This window comes from Numenius arquata, chromosome 10, assembly GCF_964106895.1.
Source record: "Numenius arquata chromosome 10, bNumArq3.hap1.1, whole genome shotgun sequence".
Classification (NCBI taxonomy): Eukaryota; Metazoa; Chordata; class Aves; order Charadriiformes; family Scolopacidae; genus Numenius; species Numenius arquata.
In genome coordinates this window covers 8,210,017-8,229,207 of record NC_133585.1, presented here as the reverse complement: position 1 = coordinate 8,229,207, position 19,191 = coordinate 8,210,017, and the positions used below count along the sequence as shown (strand labels likewise).

General features: G+C 37.9%; 1 protein-coding gene across 1 annotated transcript in view; it reads left to right on the top strand.

The window, feature by feature from the left end:
• DLG5 (discs large MAGUK scaffold protein 5) overlaps nucleotides 1–10,569 on the top strand; it is a 108,926-nt gene extending 98,357 nt beyond the window's left edge. Inside the window, exons 24-32 of the mRNA XM_074154330.1 lie at nucleotides 205–388; nucleotides 1,347–1,495; nucleotides 1,804–1,974; nucleotides 4,276–4,472; nucleotides 5,206–5,349; nucleotides 5,538–5,665; nucleotides 6,451–6,560; nucleotides 8,373–8,482; nucleotides 10,466–10,569. Of these exons, the coding sequence (XP_074010431.1) occupies nucleotides 205–388; nucleotides 1,347–1,495; nucleotides 1,804–1,974; nucleotides 4,276–4,472; nucleotides 5,206–5,349; nucleotides 5,538–5,665; nucleotides 6,451–6,560; nucleotides 8,373–8,482; nucleotides 10,466–10,569 (1,297 nt within the window). The remainder of the gene's footprint in view (nucleotides 1–204; nucleotides 389–1,346; nucleotides 1,496–1,803; nucleotides 1,975–4,275; nucleotides 4,473–5,205; nucleotides 5,350–5,537; nucleotides 5,666–6,450; nucleotides 6,561–8,372; nucleotides 8,483–10,465) is intronic.
• The last annotated feature ends 8,622 nt before the right edge of the window (nucleotides 10,570–19,191 follow it).

Below are 19,191 nucleotides of genomic sequence, written 5' to 3'. Positions count from 1 at the left end.
TCTGCAGGGAGTGAAGAAAGTTTACTACAAGTTTGGTTCAGTTAAGAAGGTCTGCAAGGAACATGATGTTTGTCTTAGAAGACTGTATCTGTAGGTGACCTATTTTGAATAGTATGTAAATATATATTCTTTGGATGGCTAGTTGATTGTACTTAATGCACGTTTTTAAATTGAAGTACACGTGTTTTCTCTCCCTGTCAAAAGGGGCCCTGTGGACACAAACAAAAGGACCCCAGAACCTAGAACTGTTGTTGTTAAAAAATCTCAAGTGGATCTTGGGATCCAGATATGTGGTGGAAACCTGTATGGAATATTTGTCTCAGATGTAGATGATGATAGCCCAGCAAAAGGACCTGATGGACTAGTCTTGGGTGACATGATACTTGAGGTAAGCTGTTAAGAAAGTGCAGCATACTTACAGAATGTCTAGGATGATATAAAGAGGGAGTTGTACAAAGAATTGTGCTGTCTCGCAATGGGGGGTGTTTTTTGAATCTTGAGTTCCTGCCACAAAACCTGAGTAAAATGGTGAGAATGCATAACCTTTATTCTGACTGTGGCACATGAAGAGCTGGATGATGTGGACCTGGAGAACTACCACTGTTAACAGAGAGCGCAAGTTGCCCACAAGTTTGAAGGTCTAATATATGTCTGCTTGGAATTACGAACCCCTGCTCTCTTCATCTAAATAGAAAGCCTTGAATCCAAAAACTGTACGTAGGAGAAAGGCAAGATACGGAAGATATTGCAAAACAGGGAACATTATTATCTTATCACTATGAAATTCTAATGAGAGTTTAGGGAAAGCCGTGCAATATGTCATTGACTCTGCTTTCTATATCTGAAATGAGACTATTTATCTACTTGGCAGGACTGTTAAGTTGATAAACACATATGTGTTTATGAGCTTTTCAGATACAACTGAGCATTGAGACTGACCACTGAGACTCTCCCATTGTGCCTCTAGTATCCAGATGGAGATTTTGCTTTGTAATTGTGTTTCTGACTTCCCTTAGACCACTTGCTTTCACTAAAAATATTAAATTCTTTCCAGTGTTTTATGATTCTCAGCTTACACTTTGAAAACTATTTAAAGAAGTGCAGACTTTCTCTCATGGTGCATGTCTACTGTGTTCACTTGCATATTTTGTTTTCCACCCCCATATCTCAATCTCCTGCTAGACATCTTAAGGCAAAAACTGTATTAGAGTTAAGCGGCAAGATTTACTTGTATATCGAGCCTGCCAGTGGGAAAAACAAAGTCATTTTGCATGTTTTTCTAACTCGCCTAATTCTATTGCCTGTTAAGATACAAATTCACACTTAAGGGTTTCTGTGTTTTGCAGTACGGGTCCATTGATATGCGAAATAAAACAGCTGAGGAAGCTTATCTTGAAATGTTGAAGCCTGGAGAAAATATCAAAATAAAGACTCAGTACAGAATAGAAGAGTTTAATAAGATAAAAGAGCTTCCTGGAGATGGATTCTATATCAGGTATTTGAGCGTGAACGGTAATGACAGCATAAGGCTGTTAGGATAATATACTGGCCATCATGAGAGAGATAGTACATCAGTCTTCCCACAATTTTAAATTCAAAGTTTACTAATTTATCCAGCTAGTCTCCGACAGTGAGTACACAATCTGTAGCATAGTAAGTGTGCACGTTTGCTGTAAACTTGTGTGCTCTTGAAATGTGGTGTGTGCCACTAATCTGTTAACTTTTTTTTGAAATAAGTATGCATATTCTTCCCTTGAGTTGATGGAGATGATTTGCAGAGTCTATTTATGTCTTCCTTTCCAGAGCACTTTATGACCGTCTGGCAGAGGTGGAACAGGATTTAAGCTTTAAGAAGGATGACATTTTGTATGTTGATGACACTCTGCCACAGGGAAACTTTGGTTGCTGGATGGCTTGGCAGCTTGATGAGAACGCTCAGAAGCTGGAAAGAGGACAGATTCCAAGTAAATATATGTGAGTGACCTCAGTTACGGTATTTTTCTTACAGTCTTTAGAAGTCTGACTAGTGAGATGTGGTATAAAAGACTTGTTTGCTTCTATTTTTTCCGGGAGATACTAACTCTTAGACATGTCATTTTAGGGATGGCGTATTTTAATAATGTTGAATTAAATATATTTCTCTATCAAGTTCCTTTTAATACTACTAAACAGGAAACTAGAAATTGAAATGATACATAGACCAGTGTTGCGATTAGATAATTCAATAACAAAAGTGACAGTAACCACAGCAAAAATATCCTTGAATCCAAGGTTATCACAGTCATTCTTGGGAAGCATCAGTGGTTTTAGTTATCTGTGTTATTTAGTTACTAGTTATATAGTTATTGTAAGACTGTATCCACCATCGTCCCTTAACGTTGATAGAGCAGTTAAGAGGAGTATGCAGGAACTAAATTTTTTACCTTGTTACTAAAATCACATTAGTTATCACTCAGTGATTAAAATATCTTTTCATTTTAAGATTACTGGTTTTCTGGTTTCCTTTTCTTCTAATAGTCTTCTCTCCATGTCATAACTCAAAATTCATCCTGGCAGTGGGACAATGGTACTCCATGGAATGTATGGAAGTACAATATATACATACAGACCTACAAACATCATTGATAAGCTTGTTACTGGGAATGGACAGTAAAACCAACTGCATTTTACACGTGTTATGTGGCCGAGATATTTGTGCTCATATAAAATAAAACTCTTATTTTGGCTTGCTAATAAGTTATTTGTAAGGATGAATATAACATGCAGCTTCATAGAAAGAATGGGATCTTCACTTCTGTGCGAGGTTGACTTTACAGGCAATTAGGTGCATGCTACCGCTTCTGCCTTGGAGGATTTTGCCCTGCCTGTCAGAGCGGTCACCCCCTGTGCCTTGCTGCTATTTATATTTGTCATGGTTTACCCCTAAGCAAGACCTGAAACACATTCAGAAGCAATGAAGCACCTAGCAATAGAAACATGCTGGTTTGAGCATCCCAAGGCTATTCAGAATTCTCGAACGCCATTGTAATTAGCCTGGAGGAGAAGAGGGAGGTGAAAGAAAGTGTCTCCCCTTCCAGATTAGTTTTTCAAGGAGAGAAGGTAAAAAGTGTAATTACTAAAAGCTTCCACTAGACGGCTCCCGAAGTACGGAGATGAAACAGCCGCTGCCGTTTCACCTTGTTCATCGCTCTTAATCATTCACAAGTACAGCCACAGCACACACGATTTCATCATATCGTAAGCCCGCGCTACAAAGCACAGCAAAATGAGAATCTTGACCTATTTCCCAGGGATGATAAACAGCACAACAGGGAGCACATACAGCAGGGTAAGGTATGACAAAACACAACCCCGAGAGAAACAACATTGTGGCTGTCAACGCAGTACAATGAATGCAATTTTGTTCTAACGTGTTCTGATCAGGTTTGTCATTATCTCAACCCATCGTGCCCCCACATTGGATGCCAAAAAGGACTATTGTGGTTTAACCTCAGCTGGCAACTAAGCACCACTCAGCCACTCACTTACTCTCACCTTGGTGGGATGGGGGAGAGAATCAGAAGAGTAAAAGTGAGAAAAGTCATAGGTTGAGATAACAACAGTTTAATAAGTAAAGCAAAAGCCATGTGTGCAAACAAAGCAAAACAAGTAATTAATTCAGTGCTTCCCATTGGCAGGCAGGTGTTCAGGAAAGCAGGGCTCCATCATGCGTAATGGTTACTTGGGAATACAAAACACCATCACTCTGAACATCTCCCCCTTTCTTCTTCTACCCCCAGATTTATATATACAGAGCATGACGTCATGGTATGGGATATCCCTTTGGTCAGTTGGGGTCAGCTGTCCCGGCTGTGTCTCCTCACAACTTTTTGTGCTCTTCCAGCCTATTGACTGGCAGGGAGGTGTGAGGAACAGAAGAGGCCTTGAGTGCTCAGCAACAACCAAACCCACCAGTGTGCTGTCAACAGCATTCTCATCCCAAATCCAAAACAGTACTATACCAGCTGTTAGTAAGAAAGTCAACTCTGTCCTGGCGAAAACCATGACAATATTATAAGAATCTTGAGGAAATGATGGTGGTGTGAGGTCTTCTGATGGTTATTATTTCATTTATATTAACATTTGTTTCTGATTAATTTTCCATCATGAAGATATGCAGGCTAAGGCTTGAGACAAGCATTTCCAGTGTGTTCCAGAGGCAACGGTGATATCGTTTGTTGAAAAAATTATAAAAGATAAGTTTAAATACCAACCATTTAGTCCATTTCATTATAGGATGGATCAGGAATTCTACAGGAGACACAGCATGTCTGAGGCTAAAGATGAAAACAGCTCATCTAAGACATTATCAGCAGCAGCACGGAGGTCATTCTTCAGAAGAAAACATAAACACAAGCGAAGTGGTTCCAAAGATGGAAAGGATTTACTGGCTCTTGATACAATCAGTACAGACTCAATTCCCTTCTTGGACGGCAAGTACCTTTGTTATACCTGGGAGGGGGTTCCCTTTCCTTTCATGTTTAAACAGCTGCAGCATGACGCGATGAATAATGTTGCTTTTTGATTGGTCTGAATACAAATGGCAATCATATGCCCCATCACATACATTACTTTTAATTACAGGGCTTTTTCATATTAAATAACAAGCCCGTGTGTTTCAGATAATTTTTTTTGGTAGTTTATTCCTAGACCTATTAGTATTAATGTTTCATTTGCAGAGGAAGATTGCTTTTTGATGCACGGTTTTGATCTTCCTTTCAACTATTTAATTTCTCTCCAGGTTGCTTAGTCTAGACAGAATTCCTGGGCACCACTCAAAAATCTTCACATCTATTTCTTCATTTCTCTACAAAAATCTTGTTGGTTACAATGATTACTTCCTTGGCAGAGCTCAACAAGCTAATCCAAAGGAACCAAATATTGTGTCTTGTTTACACTTTTAGGAGAAAATAGGAAGGATTGGTTTTAAAATTCGTGTGAGGGCGGGGAGGAGAAGCACCAAGCTCAATTAGAAAAAATGTCTATTTTAAGCTGTCATGTGGAAGAAATTGCAATAATAGCTAGTGAGCGTTTTTTGTTCTTGTCAAGGCCCTTATCTCTTGCAAGGGAGTTGTTTTCATAATTACTATTAGGGTGCTTCTGCTTATCTGAGGAATGCCATGAAAATAACTTATACTATTATAAATAAATCTTCTGTGTATGTAGATTCTGCAAGTCTGGCGTATCAGCGTGTACAGAAAGTGGACTGTACCTCTCCTAGGCCTGTCCTTATTCTAGGACCTTTACTTGATGCTGTGAAAGACATGTTGGTCAAAGAATCCCCTGGAAAATTTTGTAGATGTCCTCTTGGTAAGTATGCAAATATAACCAATTTCTTCTTGCCAGTAACATCTATATAAGTGAACTAAATGGTAGCACAAACATGGAAAAAAAAAAAAAAACCCAAGAATTTGAATTTGCAGACACTGTTTTGTTAGCCACGTTCTATGCCTAAGGAATAGTAATGACAGTGGATCTCTTCTGGTTCTATGAAACAGAGGTTATGAAAGCTTCCCAACAAGCCATTGAACGGGGTGTGAAGGATTGTCTGTTTATCGATTACAAACGGAGGAGTGGACATTTTGATGTGACAACTGTAGCTTCAATAAAAGAGATAACAGAAAAGGTGAGTCACTTCTAATGCTGTAGTTCTTTGTACCATTTGTAATATATGGTCATGCTACGTTGGGGGGTTGGAAATTATCTTAGCGTTGTCCTCCTTTAAGGCATTCAGAGAATTGTTCCCCAGGCCACTGAGTACAATAAGTTACCTCACTTCGACATCAACTGCTTAAAGATTATTTTATACAAGCTCACCTTTGTAGAAACTAGGCGTGTCCACATTCTTTTACAGTGTTATTAAATAAAGTTAGAAATCATTGTCTTAGACTCCATATATTCCACCCCCTATCCTCCCAAATGAGGATTTAGGTTATTTAACTATTCCATTTAATGCAGTCATATAGAATATAAACATGATAATACTCCTAGAGACAGATGTTAATTAAAATTGCTTATAGATTTCTGTCAAACCCCACAGAGAGTCTCATTACTTTAACGCTTGTGTTTGCATATTACTTCTGAAAGAGAAGATGAATATGAATATCTAAATTTGGAAAAATTTTAATGTAGATACTTGAATCTGAGTTTTCATTTCATTAGTTCTTCAAATTCTTTATTTCTATCAATTCATGCTTTTGGTACTACGAATGGAATTTCGTGCAGTTTTTCATCTTCTGTCTTTTGTTATAAATCCTTTGGGTACAAATTGCTCAGTAGACCCTAAATGCTAAATGTGTAGGAAAATTCTGTTGGGTTGCTATGATTTAAGTAGGGGAAGAAATGGGGGATTTGCATGTGTGCTTGTGCTCTTTAACTGAATGAGTGTTTTGCATTTACATTTGATCTTAGGATTGTCATTGTCTGCTTGACATCGCTCCTCATGCCATCGAACGGCTCCACAGTGTTCATATCTACCCTATTGTAATTTTTATTCGCTACAAAAATGCTAAACAAATCAAGTAAGTCTGTGAGGGGTATAGTTCAGGGATGTTTATTTTAGCTTAAAATAAACTTGTTGCCTTTGTTGTTTCTTTCATCCTAGTCATCTTAAATCTCTTTAAAATGTGGAAATTAATCCTCATAAAAAGCGCTGTGAGGTAAATGGTATTCATTTCCTTTTTGGTTGCATGACGATTGAGTGAATCTTTCAAAGAAATCAAACAATGTAGACTGAACTGTATGTACTCCAGGAGGCACTGGGATCTGTCCTGCTCACCTTTGTATTAACCCGTCAGACAGATATGGGTGAGATCCACTGAGGATTAAGTGGTGACCATGACAAAGAGCTGTTCATCTTCTCGGCAGGGCCAAGTGTGTGAATGCAGTGCCAATTGATTCGTAACCTCAGCTTTCCCACCTTCATTCTCCAATGAAAACAGCAAGGGAAGTCCCTTTTTGCCATGAACTGTACATACTGTGGTCTTCTCGAGCCGTGCTCTTTCAGTAATTGGGAATTTCCTGCTCAAATATAGCCAGGAACTGAACATGGGACTTACATACCCCAGTCCCTCCCCTAATGTTTGAGTAAACCTTCACACATTTTGATAGATTGATTTGGCACGAAGTGTCATAATCTCCCAACATAAGTATTAAGATTTGTTGCGAGATCTTACACTTGTGCTATCTTCATTTTGAAAGTTGAAGACTTCTTATGTTCTTGACCTATAGGTAAATTTGATGACTATCTCTTTATTAAATAGGATAAGTAACACCACTTTGAAGTAGAAGCAAGGCATAAAGCAACGTGGTGTATTTCATTACCACTCTAGAATCATGCACTTGAATGATAAATGGACTGTCATGTCATGAGTCCCATTGGAAATGGAATGGTGACCATTACAGCTATTGCCCTTTTTTTGGGAAGTGACAGAGAGCAATTGAACTAGACAAGCAAGGATTTCTAGCAGTCATCAAAATAAGATGCAGTAGCACATCGTCTCTGCCTGTTACAAGCACCAAAGGTTTTTCCAGACAGCCTTTTTGATATAGCCCAGGTTCTGTTGGCATTCTCTGAGACACTACACAGCAGTGATAGGTTAATTCACTAGTGATTTTTTTTTATTTAAAAAATAAAATTGTGCTGCTTTTCTCAATGCTATAAAAAACTATGCTTATATTGTTTCGGTACTTATCTATATGACCTTCCTAGTCGATTATAAATTCTGCTTCCTTTTAAACAGAATCCCCTACTTGGGAGCCCAAGTCAGATTTGGAGGAGAGTGTTACAAGCCTTGATCAGAATTAAATTTTATTTTTCACTACTTGCATTTCTCTATAAGGTTTTCTTATTTTATTTCCAACAGCTTGTATAAAAGAAAAGCAGTAATCTCAAAAATGTGTTTCTGTTATACTGTGTCTCTATAATACTCTATTTTGCTCAGTGCTTGATACTTCAAGCCCTTAAACAACCGGTACTTCAGCCCAGCTTTGTGTAGGGAGTACTGGAGTTTATATGAGATGACAATCCAATTCACATGAACTGGAAAAAAAACATATTTTTTTTCCCCCCTCAACTGCCTCCCAGTCTCTGAGACTTTAAAGGAGTACTGTCTTGGTCTGATAGCAAATAAATTTGATAGCGCTGAAATGATCCTGATGACTATGCTGATACTGCTGAAACACAGTAGATGGCACTCTATGCACAGAATTATGCTTGCAAATTAATTAGCCTTTCACTTGCACCCCACTGGAGGTAATCATTTCGAGTCCATTACAAAAAAATAAAAATACTCTTATAAAAGTTTTTTCTTTTTTTCTTTCTTTTTTTGCAGAGAGCAAAAAGACCCAATCTTCCTGAGGGACAAAGTTACACAAAAACATTCCAAAGAACAGTTTGAGACAGCTCAAAAAATAGAACAAGAGTATAGCAAGTACTTTACAGGTTAGTATTTAATTAACATTTCAGTAGGAACACAGTGGCGATTTAATCCGTTTACACTGTAATTCAAAAGATTCTGTGTTCCTTCAAAGAGCACTGTTTTTTTCATTCTGCCTTTCTTTTTGGCAAATTCATGCTCTGGTGTTTTATTTTACTGGGAGAGAAAATCTCAAGACAGTAAGTACTGTATTTTTACCAGAGAAAGAAAACTGTGTTTCAAGACTGTCTCTGCTAATTTCAGAGTGTATTTCCATGTGGTTCCACACACATTCAAAAGAGTGGGGATAAAATTTTAGCCATCCAGATGTGAATGGCAACACAACTTAAAAAACCAAACCAAACCCCCCAAAATACCACTAAACCAGGCAAACCCCAGCTTTTCATCAGCAGAACAATGGGATTCTTACAGAAATATTTTGAGGCATACCTGCCAAGCACAGGGGAAGGAAGGGGGATGTATTTAGTGTAGAGCTGTCTCAGCACATCCTGAGAGGAGCTGCACATCCTCAACAAAGTCAGTTGCCTGGTATGTAATAGCCATACAAATGTTAATTGGAGTTGTACATACTCAGCCTTCACAGAACGTGAGGTGCACATGGCCAGGTTGCATCACCCCATGTTATCTTCTGCATGTTGTTAAGTCATTTGTTGCATTTTAATTTCACCCGATAGTGAAAGTAGCACTCAGTCCAAGAGAGTGCTCTGTGTATCTTCTCAACATGCCATGTGAGCAGGACCTCCCTCTGTTAGTGCCAAGTACAGCGGACTCCAGCTGTCATCAACATTTCCAGGTGCTGGTAGTTAGAGAGAATGGGTGTTCAAACTTCATTGACATTTAAACTTGTTGAAATTATAATATTGTGCATAAAATAAGCCTGTAGACAGGCATGTTGGACATGGTACCTTCCTCATGAAGCTGTATGACAGACCTGAGCTCTGTGGCTGCTTCATGAAGTACATTTTTTGACTAATGACTCTTTCACGTTGGCTTTGTTTCCTGTAGTGAGTTGTGAGCACGGCGTGTGATCTGAATCACTTCCTCACTGCTGTTTGTCAGTTTTCATAGACCTTGATGGTTACTGCGTTCTGTGTCCAAACCCACCCGAGATCATTATCTGTAGTATGTACTGCAGAGTCAAGTAATATTTTTTGTGAAATCAAATTTTCTCTTTTCAAAACTGGAAATTATACCTTAAGCGTTTTAAGGCTTTCCATGTTTTTCCAGCGTTAGTGGTAACTGAGGCCAGAGTCTTTGCTGACACATTTCTCAAGTCATGAGGTTCCTCGCTTTTTAAGTCTTAAAACTAATATGTTCTCCTCTCCTGTGTCAGTGTTGGCATTTTACTTTTTATGACTGTTATGTTTAGCAAAGGTAGAATGCAAGATGTCCATTTATCTTTTGAATTGAATTTCAGGAGTTGCTTGCTGTTGACCTTTTGTTCCTTGAATGTAGTTAACAATAAGAATTGGAGCGGCGACCGCTGCTGTTTTATTTAGCTCAAGGATCTGTGAGCTGCCTCATAATTTACTTCTAATATTTGTAAATAGTGTCTAGTTGCTACAGCTATAGTCTCTATGTATATTACCACGTAAATATAAAACTCTTAACACCACATGCTGAACAGAGAGGGTTTATTATAGCAGGTTCTGACCATCTTTAGACTTAAACTTTGCCACCTGATGCCTCTGAAAATAGTACCTGGAGGCCTCTAACAAAACAGTTGTCTTAGTTGATTATAAGACTTCCCTGGGCTGTTTTAAGAGCTAGCAGAAGAAACTGTATATTGAATGCTTGACCTCTTTGCTCTGTTTATTCTTTTTCTTGTATTAATAGAGTCATGCATCTGGCAAATATTGAATTGGGTAGATTAATTCTGATCTGTTGATAAACACTTCGCAGAAAAATGCAGAAGACTGCTCTTCATAATTAGTCATAACTGTTTGTTCCAGTCTCATTTGTGGGGGGGGTTGTGTCTTTTTCTCCAGGCATTGTCCAGGGAGGAGCCCTTTCAAGCATTTGCACTCAGATTATGACAACTGTCGATCAAGAACAGAACAAAGTCCTGTGGATCCCAGCTGGCCCGCTGTAGATTTATTTCGCTGTGAAACTACTTTGCAGATGGAAATAACCAACTAACTTTCTGTCCAACGGACTCTGTCCATTTTTGTCTTTATAAAGATACCTGTAAGTGATTTCTGTTTCATGAAGGGGAATGATAACACTGAACACACGAGGACCTTATGAGGCACGTGGGAAGGGGTAGATCACTTCACCGAGCTTGTCTCTTACGTCGTACGTGTACACGTGACAGGTTGTCACGAGGGGTTGCGACCTGCGTGTGCTTGTCCATGAGTAATGAATTTAACAATGCTGCAAAACCCTGTAGAACGACAAGTTTACAAAAACTTTTTCAAAGTATTTGGTTGTCGCTGTTTACTTGAATGTCTTGTTTGGTTTTGTTTTGTTTTGTTTTTTAACTCTCTGTCCTTTCACTTAATGAGGTGACTCTCCAAAACGGAGTGAAATTTCTGAATATGAGCAAATGGTTTATGCGCAATGTGACTCTTAGTTGCAATGTTGACCATTTCGAACACATTGTTGACTTGACAACCAGGTAATATCGTGGGATTGAATCGGTACATCTCGGGAGTAAGCTCAGAATGAAGTACACTCCTCTACAGGGCAGACCACTGTTTGTATCCTGTCAACGCTTGTCTGTCAAAGATATTGTTTCTTGTTTTATGCATGAATCTAATATTTAAACGTCATAATATATCTGAACAATCCAAGCTTAAAGTGTGTTGAGAAATAATAATTTTTGGTTGTTGGGCCTGGATTAAGTACTGGTGGGGAAGAGTCATAAGCTAGGCCTAGCATGCTGTGTTCTGTCACTTTTAGATACTGTAAATATGGAAAGCTTATGTCGGTGCACTTTTGCAGGGTAATTCTTAAGCTTTGTACTTCAGTGTGTAGCATTCACATAGATTGTTTTTATTTAAGAGCAGCCACAGTTTTAGGGCTTTGATTAAAGGCCTTTAGAAAGGTACTAAATTGTTAGTGTTTTCACTGTCAAAAAATAAGTGATCGTTTAGTTTTGGTTGCAATACTTATTTACCTATTGTACAAAACTCCGTTGTATCAATTCCTTTTTTGTTTTTTGCACTTCTGACTCTGTGTTCCTAACACAGGTTTTGTACCTGTCTCTTCTGTCTCTTGTGCCATGATTCTTGGGTACTGTATTTTAATTGTTTTTAAATATCATTTGAGTAGAACTGCTTCTCGGTCACTGTTCCTAACATTTCATTATGTAGGTTTTCTAGTTTTACACTGCAGGCTGTAGTTTTGCTTCTGTTTGTAGCTTTTCTAATTAAAAAAAGGGATTCTTCTTGCACAGTTCTTCAAAGAAAGATCTGGTCCTAAATTTAAATTGTTTTACAGATGCTATTTCGTAGTTCAAAATACTCTCGCTATATAGTGTATAACTATATAAATACTATATAAAGTATTTTGAACTATAATACATATTTTATATATATATAGTATTTTATATAGTATTATACCATACTATTATAATACTGTATATATATATATAAATGAAAAAATAGGAAATGGTATGGACGAATTATTAGTCAAAGTACTTATCATGGTGAGGGACAGCAGTTGTTTTTTGTTTATCTCTTGTTGTTTGTTTTTTAAAGCTTGAGGTCAGAGTAGACTCCAGTGGTACAACTGAAACAGACAGGTACTGTTCTGACATGGATTTTCTGTACTAAAATGAAAATGTCACTTTGTATCAAAAAAAAAAAAAAGTTAAAGAAACTGATTACTAAATAAAGGTCAATTTCTATAACTTGACTTGGTTGTAAAAGGTGCCTATAGCTAATGTTCTTCTTGGCTCAATTTAGTTGAGTCCTCATATAAGGTTTTATTTTCTGACTAAAATTGGCGCATAAAGGTTCAAATGCCCACCCTGAGAGGAGCAAGTTTCGGTTTTGTGTTTTTGCCCAGCTTTGCATACGTAAATACCACAGACGTTCAAAAAATTCGGGACTCAAGAAGTAGAATGTTGATTTGTATTTAAATATTTTTAACATTCTGGTCCAGTGGTGTTAAGGATTTCAAGCAGAAATGCAATTGATTGGATGGAGGCTTTAACGGGAGAATGAGTCGATCACTGTTATTTTCAAGACAGCGTCACTAGAAACCAGGGAAAACCTAATGGGCAAAACCACGAATCACTATCTTAAAGGCAGATTGTAGCATATTCAGTTCCTCAGTTTTTACACGTCAGGCAGACCAACCTCTTCTGTTTATTAAGTTATCTGAAAGCTTAGGGAAGGTAATTATTGTGTATTAAGTTTTCTGCTTCTTCAGTTGCTTTACTCTCAGATGCCAGGCTAGTCAACTTCAGCCTGAACCGGATTGGTGGATGGTCAGTCTTCTTGTAATCTGCATACCTCGTAATAGCCTTCAGTCATAAGACAGGACCTGCACCTTATCTGCTTTTCTTGAAAAAAACCCACCACGGTGCCATCTTCTAATAGAGGATGAAGAAAATAAGAACAGGCAGGTTCTGGCAGGTCAGTAACAGCCATACCTCCCATATCTTCTGATCACAAGGAAGTAGAATTGAAGTCTCGAGTAAACACTAGAAAGATTCCCTTAGCTCAGATCAAGAGTTTCCTGATACACCGTTTTATTTTGTAATGCTACATACTGGAGCTAGATTTGGCCATCGTTCCAAAAAGGGTAACTTTGTCCAAGTGTTTAAATAAAGAATATAGTTCTGCGCATTTTTTAAAAACAGTTTAAAAATAATACAGTCAGACAACAAAAGTCTGAAAACTTCACCCTCATGCTTATAAGCGACTATGTAGCGTGTATTGTTGCAGGCAAGGAGTTAGCTAGAAATCAACATCTTTTAATATTATTTCTCCATAGCTAAACTGACATGAAATGGCTGAAATACTGCAGCCCATAAGTATGATCTGTTAATACGTTGATGAGCATCTACTCACTTTCAAACCTTTGCATTCTGTTCACATTGACCTGAATTGCAGGGCAAGTGTTTGCCAGATCCGGAATTACACTCTGGCAGCTGCCAACCTCTTCACCTCAGACAAGGGTCCTTTTTCAGTGTCTGATAAATTTGGAGGCCATATCATAATCCCTTTCAGCGAATGCAAACGTTGCCGTAAGCAGTCTTGAATGGCTTTCCTAGATGCATCTCGGGTGGATGTATATTCATGGTTGAAGTACAGTCTTGTAATCTTTTCTAGACTTATGTTTAAAGCTCCGAGTGGTTTCTAAGATTCTACACCTCCATTTCACAATAGGCAGTTTCTTTTATAACACACCGACATTGGAAAAATGTGCACTGGCTTGGAAACTAAAGAGACTGCTGTGAAAAATACAGATACCAAACAAGGCTGACTTTGGTCTTGTGCAACAACTAGTAAAGTTCCCAGACCTGCAGCAGAAACTGGACAATATGAAAAAGGTGCTCGGCCTCTTCCTGTAAATTTTCTAATGGTTGCTGTGTCAGTGGGTGTAAGGGTTTCTTACTAATCTGGTTGCTTTTAGAGAGATTTATTTTCTTTTCAGCCTTAATTCTCTATCATTTTAATTATAAAATATCTTGGTGTTCTTCACTGAAAAAGTAGGTATTTGGTGAACATTTGGTAACAAAACCTTTTAACTGTTCAATTTGACTTCTTTCTCTTTCAGTATTCAAAGAGATGCTTTTGATAGTACAACCCAAACGATGCGAGCGTGAATCTAAAAACCAGGTGAACAGGGGATCATATTACTTAAATGTAAACCTACTAGCTTAATTTGGGATTATTCAACTCTATTTTAACAAATAATTCCTTACAAGCTGTCACAAGAGTAGTTGTTTGTTACATTATAAATAATTTTAGATGAATGTTGTTTATATTTAAATGTTGTCTAGATGGATCTTTTTCTTTAAGTAAACTGTGCATAAAAAGCATACTGTGACTAAAAAAATTCAAAACATTTTCAGTACTGGAACTTATCTTGTAGACTTCCAGTATGGAAAATGCTTTCATTTTTTTTTAATATATTTTATATTTATTTCATCTTGTAACTTAATTTAAAAACAGTGAGAAGAAGCATATTAAAGATATTCTGATTTCAGTAGGTCTCGTTCAAGTAAGCGTTTGTAATTCATTTTCCTCTACAAAAATGCATCTGTTAAAGGTGCAGTGAATTATTTTCCCCCTATGTGTAAGGTATGAAATTCCAGATTATTTTTTTTTAACACAAGGTTTTAAAATATGAGTCTTTTTTCTAAAAATGTGGAAGGGAAAATGGCAGGGATCTAATCATTGTTTTAAGAAGCAAGTCATCAAAATCTTTGTACTATGTAACGTGGTCACTTCATATTATGGTGAATTATGTGTCATTGCTATGCTTTATTAACTACATTATATGCTAAACGTGTGTGTTCACTGGGTTATTTTCTGTGTCTGTCATATTGAAGGAAATAACACCAGTGCCTGAGGAAGATACGGTATCTTGATTTATGACCCTTTCCTTTGCCTGTTGACAGTATAAAGAGAATGTTCAAGAGCTAGAATACTACTTCTGCTGGCTATAAAAACCCAAACAACCTAAAAACAACCACCACCAACCCAAACCCTACAAACAAACCAAAACTCCAACTTCCTAAGTGTCCAGTTTGTCCTTTCTTACAATTTTGGGTTCTTCCCATCTTCCTAAAGATCTTTATTAAAAGTTCAGAAAACAAAGACAGCACTTTACTCTTAACTTAATCCACGTACATACTGCATATTTAACAATACGCTGATGTTTCCGAAATTGGAAACAAGTCTATCAAAACATTAAATACTTTAAACAGCTTGGAAAAAAAAATCTGTTTCTTGATAAAATTTCACTTATATTTGCAATGGCTTTTTTCTTTTGAGGATTTTTCAGTGCGAATGTGAATGACGTTTCTTACGTAATGTTCCCCATGCCCTTCCTCCAAAGGCAGGGGATGATCAGCTTTCTGAAGATGGTGTCTTTGATCTTCAGAGGAAGTGACCCTTTTCCCACAACTTCTGCATCTGGTTTTGCTGCAGATTCATCTTATCTCATTAGCAGTAATGCCAATCAAATAAAATCATCATAATTCCTGCATTTGCCAAATCTGCCTGCTCCACCAAAAGGATTTGAGCTTAGCATTTAGATGCTCAAATAATCTTTGTTTAACCTAATTAAGACAATATTTGTGGCCCACCTGTGACCAACGTAAGGTTGTAGGTTTGGAGCTTGTCTGATGTTTGGCCAGCGTAAGCAATAGAAGGCTGAAAATGCATTGCTTCATCTAGATACGTGCAAGGGGTCTAAATGTGATTGTTAGTCTTACAGTTCTGTGCTGAAAATAACTGTTAGAGCATTTTGAGAGGATAATGCCAGGGGAGTCAGCCAGAAGATCTCAAGGTAAGAGATAGAAGCTTGTTCTCTGCTGTGAAGATATGACTGGAGAGTGCTAGCAATTGCTCGTATCATTATAGTAACAAGTAGGTTTGAGATGCAACGATGAGTAAGTGCAATTACTGAAGAAACCAAACACATGGAGCTGAATTCCGGGACGGTGATACAAGCTGCATGTCCTCAGCAACCCTGAAGGTTGGTCCCCTGGTGGCAAATGTGTATCACTTATATCTGGGGTTGGCTGAACTGCATGGCCTTGCAGAGCTTCTGGCTGCAGATGTATTTCTAACACTCAAATGAATACTCGTACTTGTATACCCTGACTTGTGCTGTAGTAAAAAATGTGTGTTTAATTGCTGCAATTATAGTGTGATCTGTTGTGACCTGCTCTAACTGATTTGCAGTTCAATTATTTAGAACTAATTTTTCAGGGTGGTACCACATATTTATTGCCAGAGTGACTTTTTTACAGCTGCAAAATGATTCAAATGAAGTTATAAAAATCAATTTTTGATTAAGGCCTCCTCCTGGCCTTAACATGGCAGAATTTTCTTCAGAGCTGCAATATTTGAGCTCCAAGTGATACTTGAGTTCCTATCTGATGCTGACACTGCTCTGTTGTCCTGCACAGGACGTGAGCAGAGTTGTCTCCTGACAGTGTGGAGTAAGGATGTGTTGGGGCTTCATTCACAGCTGTGCTTCTCCATGGGATACTTCATAATGCTTCAGTTTTCCCATGAGTTAACCCTAGTGAGATGCTTCCAGTCCGGGCTCCCCAGTGGCAGTTCTGTGCCTTCTGGAGCTGAAATGGTGTTTCTGATCAGCAGTTGCTGCCACCTTTTTCCTTTCACTTGTCCCTTTTCTGCAATGTAATCACACACAGATGTATAATTTTGGCAAGCGCACCATGAAAATTTTCTCACAATAGGAGTGAGCTTCTAGTTTATATGAGAACTATATTATGGATACCTCACAAGCCTTCCCCTTCTTTTACTGTTATATTCAGCTTTAGTTTCCCTTAGCTTTATAGTCTTGCTGCCAGTAGTAGATATATCTTCTTTCAAGGTGTGTCTTCCATCAAGTGCAGCCTTCCTGTTTGGCCCATTTCTTGCTTCATGCTTCACTTGTGTCATTGCTCCTCAACTCCTTGCACATCTGAACTCTGAGAGACGTTTTTTTCCGTGGCTGATGCAACCTAATCTCTCTCTTCCTCGCCCTGTTATCTAATACTGAAGTATTTTGGGACATTATGTAAAGTCTCTTTGTTTCATAAGGCATACTATGCTGTTGTGTATTAATTACCGATTTGGTTCTAGGCGCTTGTTGTGCTCACTGGTGATGATCTCGTGAAAGCAGTGGCTGATCCACTCCAGCGTTCAGCAGCCTACAATTTCAGATAATGTTTTAGCAAGGATTCCATGTCTGCCGTTTCTGAAAGTGATGCCTTACTATGTTTCCAGCAGTGTCAGCAGTACAGTCGTAACAGAACCTACTTGGTAAGCAACAGAAGACGACTTGAGAAGGTCCACACACTTGCCTTAGGATTTTATGGCCTCTGCTGGTTTACAGAGGCTGCAGTCCTTGAATTAATTTGGATTTCCCTCTGCACTGTTGTGATTCTGTGATAACACAGCGCTGGCGAGGCAGGCAGAAGTGTAGCTGAACTGACTTGTGACAAATTACTGAGACCCACAAATGGCGCTTGACCTTCACGAGAAATAAGCTATTGTTATTCTAATTTTAATCTTTTTTGCTATAACAGCATGTTACTGAAGTTACGAGAGGGCAGTTTATAAAGAGTTTTGAAATGCTGGAACTTACCAGAAGTATCCATATTTCTCTTGTTTCTTTCTTTCCCTACTCTTGCACTAAAGCCCTATTTTTATTTTACACCCTTCTCTACTATGAGTGATTTGAAGATGTAGGCAGTCTGTAATACACAATATGATGGCAAGAACAGCAACAAAGCACTGTTGGATCTTAGAAGTCACAGGCCCTTAAAGTCCTTTTCAGTTCTCTGACCTGCAGCAAGAGCTACTCAGAAACAAAAATGCTTTCGTGAAACAATTCAGCCAGAGTTTGACAGTAATTTTCTTTCTTGCTCTCATTGCTCTGATAATGAAACTTTCAAAATCTAACTGCGTTATTTTTAGAAATCAACTGATGTCCAGACCGAATGCATTTGCAGCACCTTAATACTTGTGAAAATACTATTTAAACTTCTCTGCCTCAGTATATGTATTTCATAACACAGAGCATTTTCAGTTTTTGTTTTACTAAGTTGAGCAAACTTATCTCTTAGACTCTTAAATAGTAGTTTCTTTGTTCCTGCTACCTCTTCTCTGCACCTTTTCTAGATTGAATGAAGCTTCTTTGAATAGCCAAATTTTACCACCACATGAACAAATGGAAATGTTGCTTTCCAGGCATTGAAATAGTATTGGTAAAGGAACAGAGCTTCTTTCTCCTAGCACAGAACAATGAAATTTATTGGAGCAAGGAAGAGTTTATTTACAGAAAGTTCCTAGCTCTGCCACAATCTCATCTTGCCCTTTAAAACGGAGATGGTTTGTTATTTTTTCCGTTGAATTCTTAAAAAGAAGGAGGTCTTTAATCCAGAGACAACTTTCAAGTATGCCAGATGTAAACTTGGTCTATTTAAATTATTTGGGTTTTATTGCTTTTTCTTGTCCCCTGCTACTTATCACGTGTTTTTTGTTTAAATAAGGGTTTGTTCCATCATAACCCATTGAGTCGTCCTGCATGATGGTGTGAATTCATGGTTCTGTAGGCACTCCAAACCCAAGTGTCCTATTCCTCAATGGGGAAAAAAAAGTTAGGTCAGCTAACTTATCCAATGCGGGCTTCTCCTTTGAGTATATATTCCTGGGCTTTCTGAGTGTGGGGGTTTTGTCTCTTTTTGTTTGGTTGGTTTGCTTTGTTGTAAAAAAAAATTCTAATTCTGCAAATACCACACATACTAAGAACACTTCCTGAAAATCAGTGGTACTGAGGATAAGTAAATGACCAATACATGGTTTGTTACTCAATGTCAAACAAAAAAAATGGCACAATTGTTTAGAATGAAGCTGGTGGGTTACGTAAAAACCACCAACCCTGATGTTCTGGTGTTCAATTATTTAGCCTTGTGTTTGATTTTTAATATACCTACCTTTAAAAGGTGTTTTGAGCCTGAACTTTATATATGGAAAATGTAAACAAGTTGGAATGGAATATTTCATTTGATAAA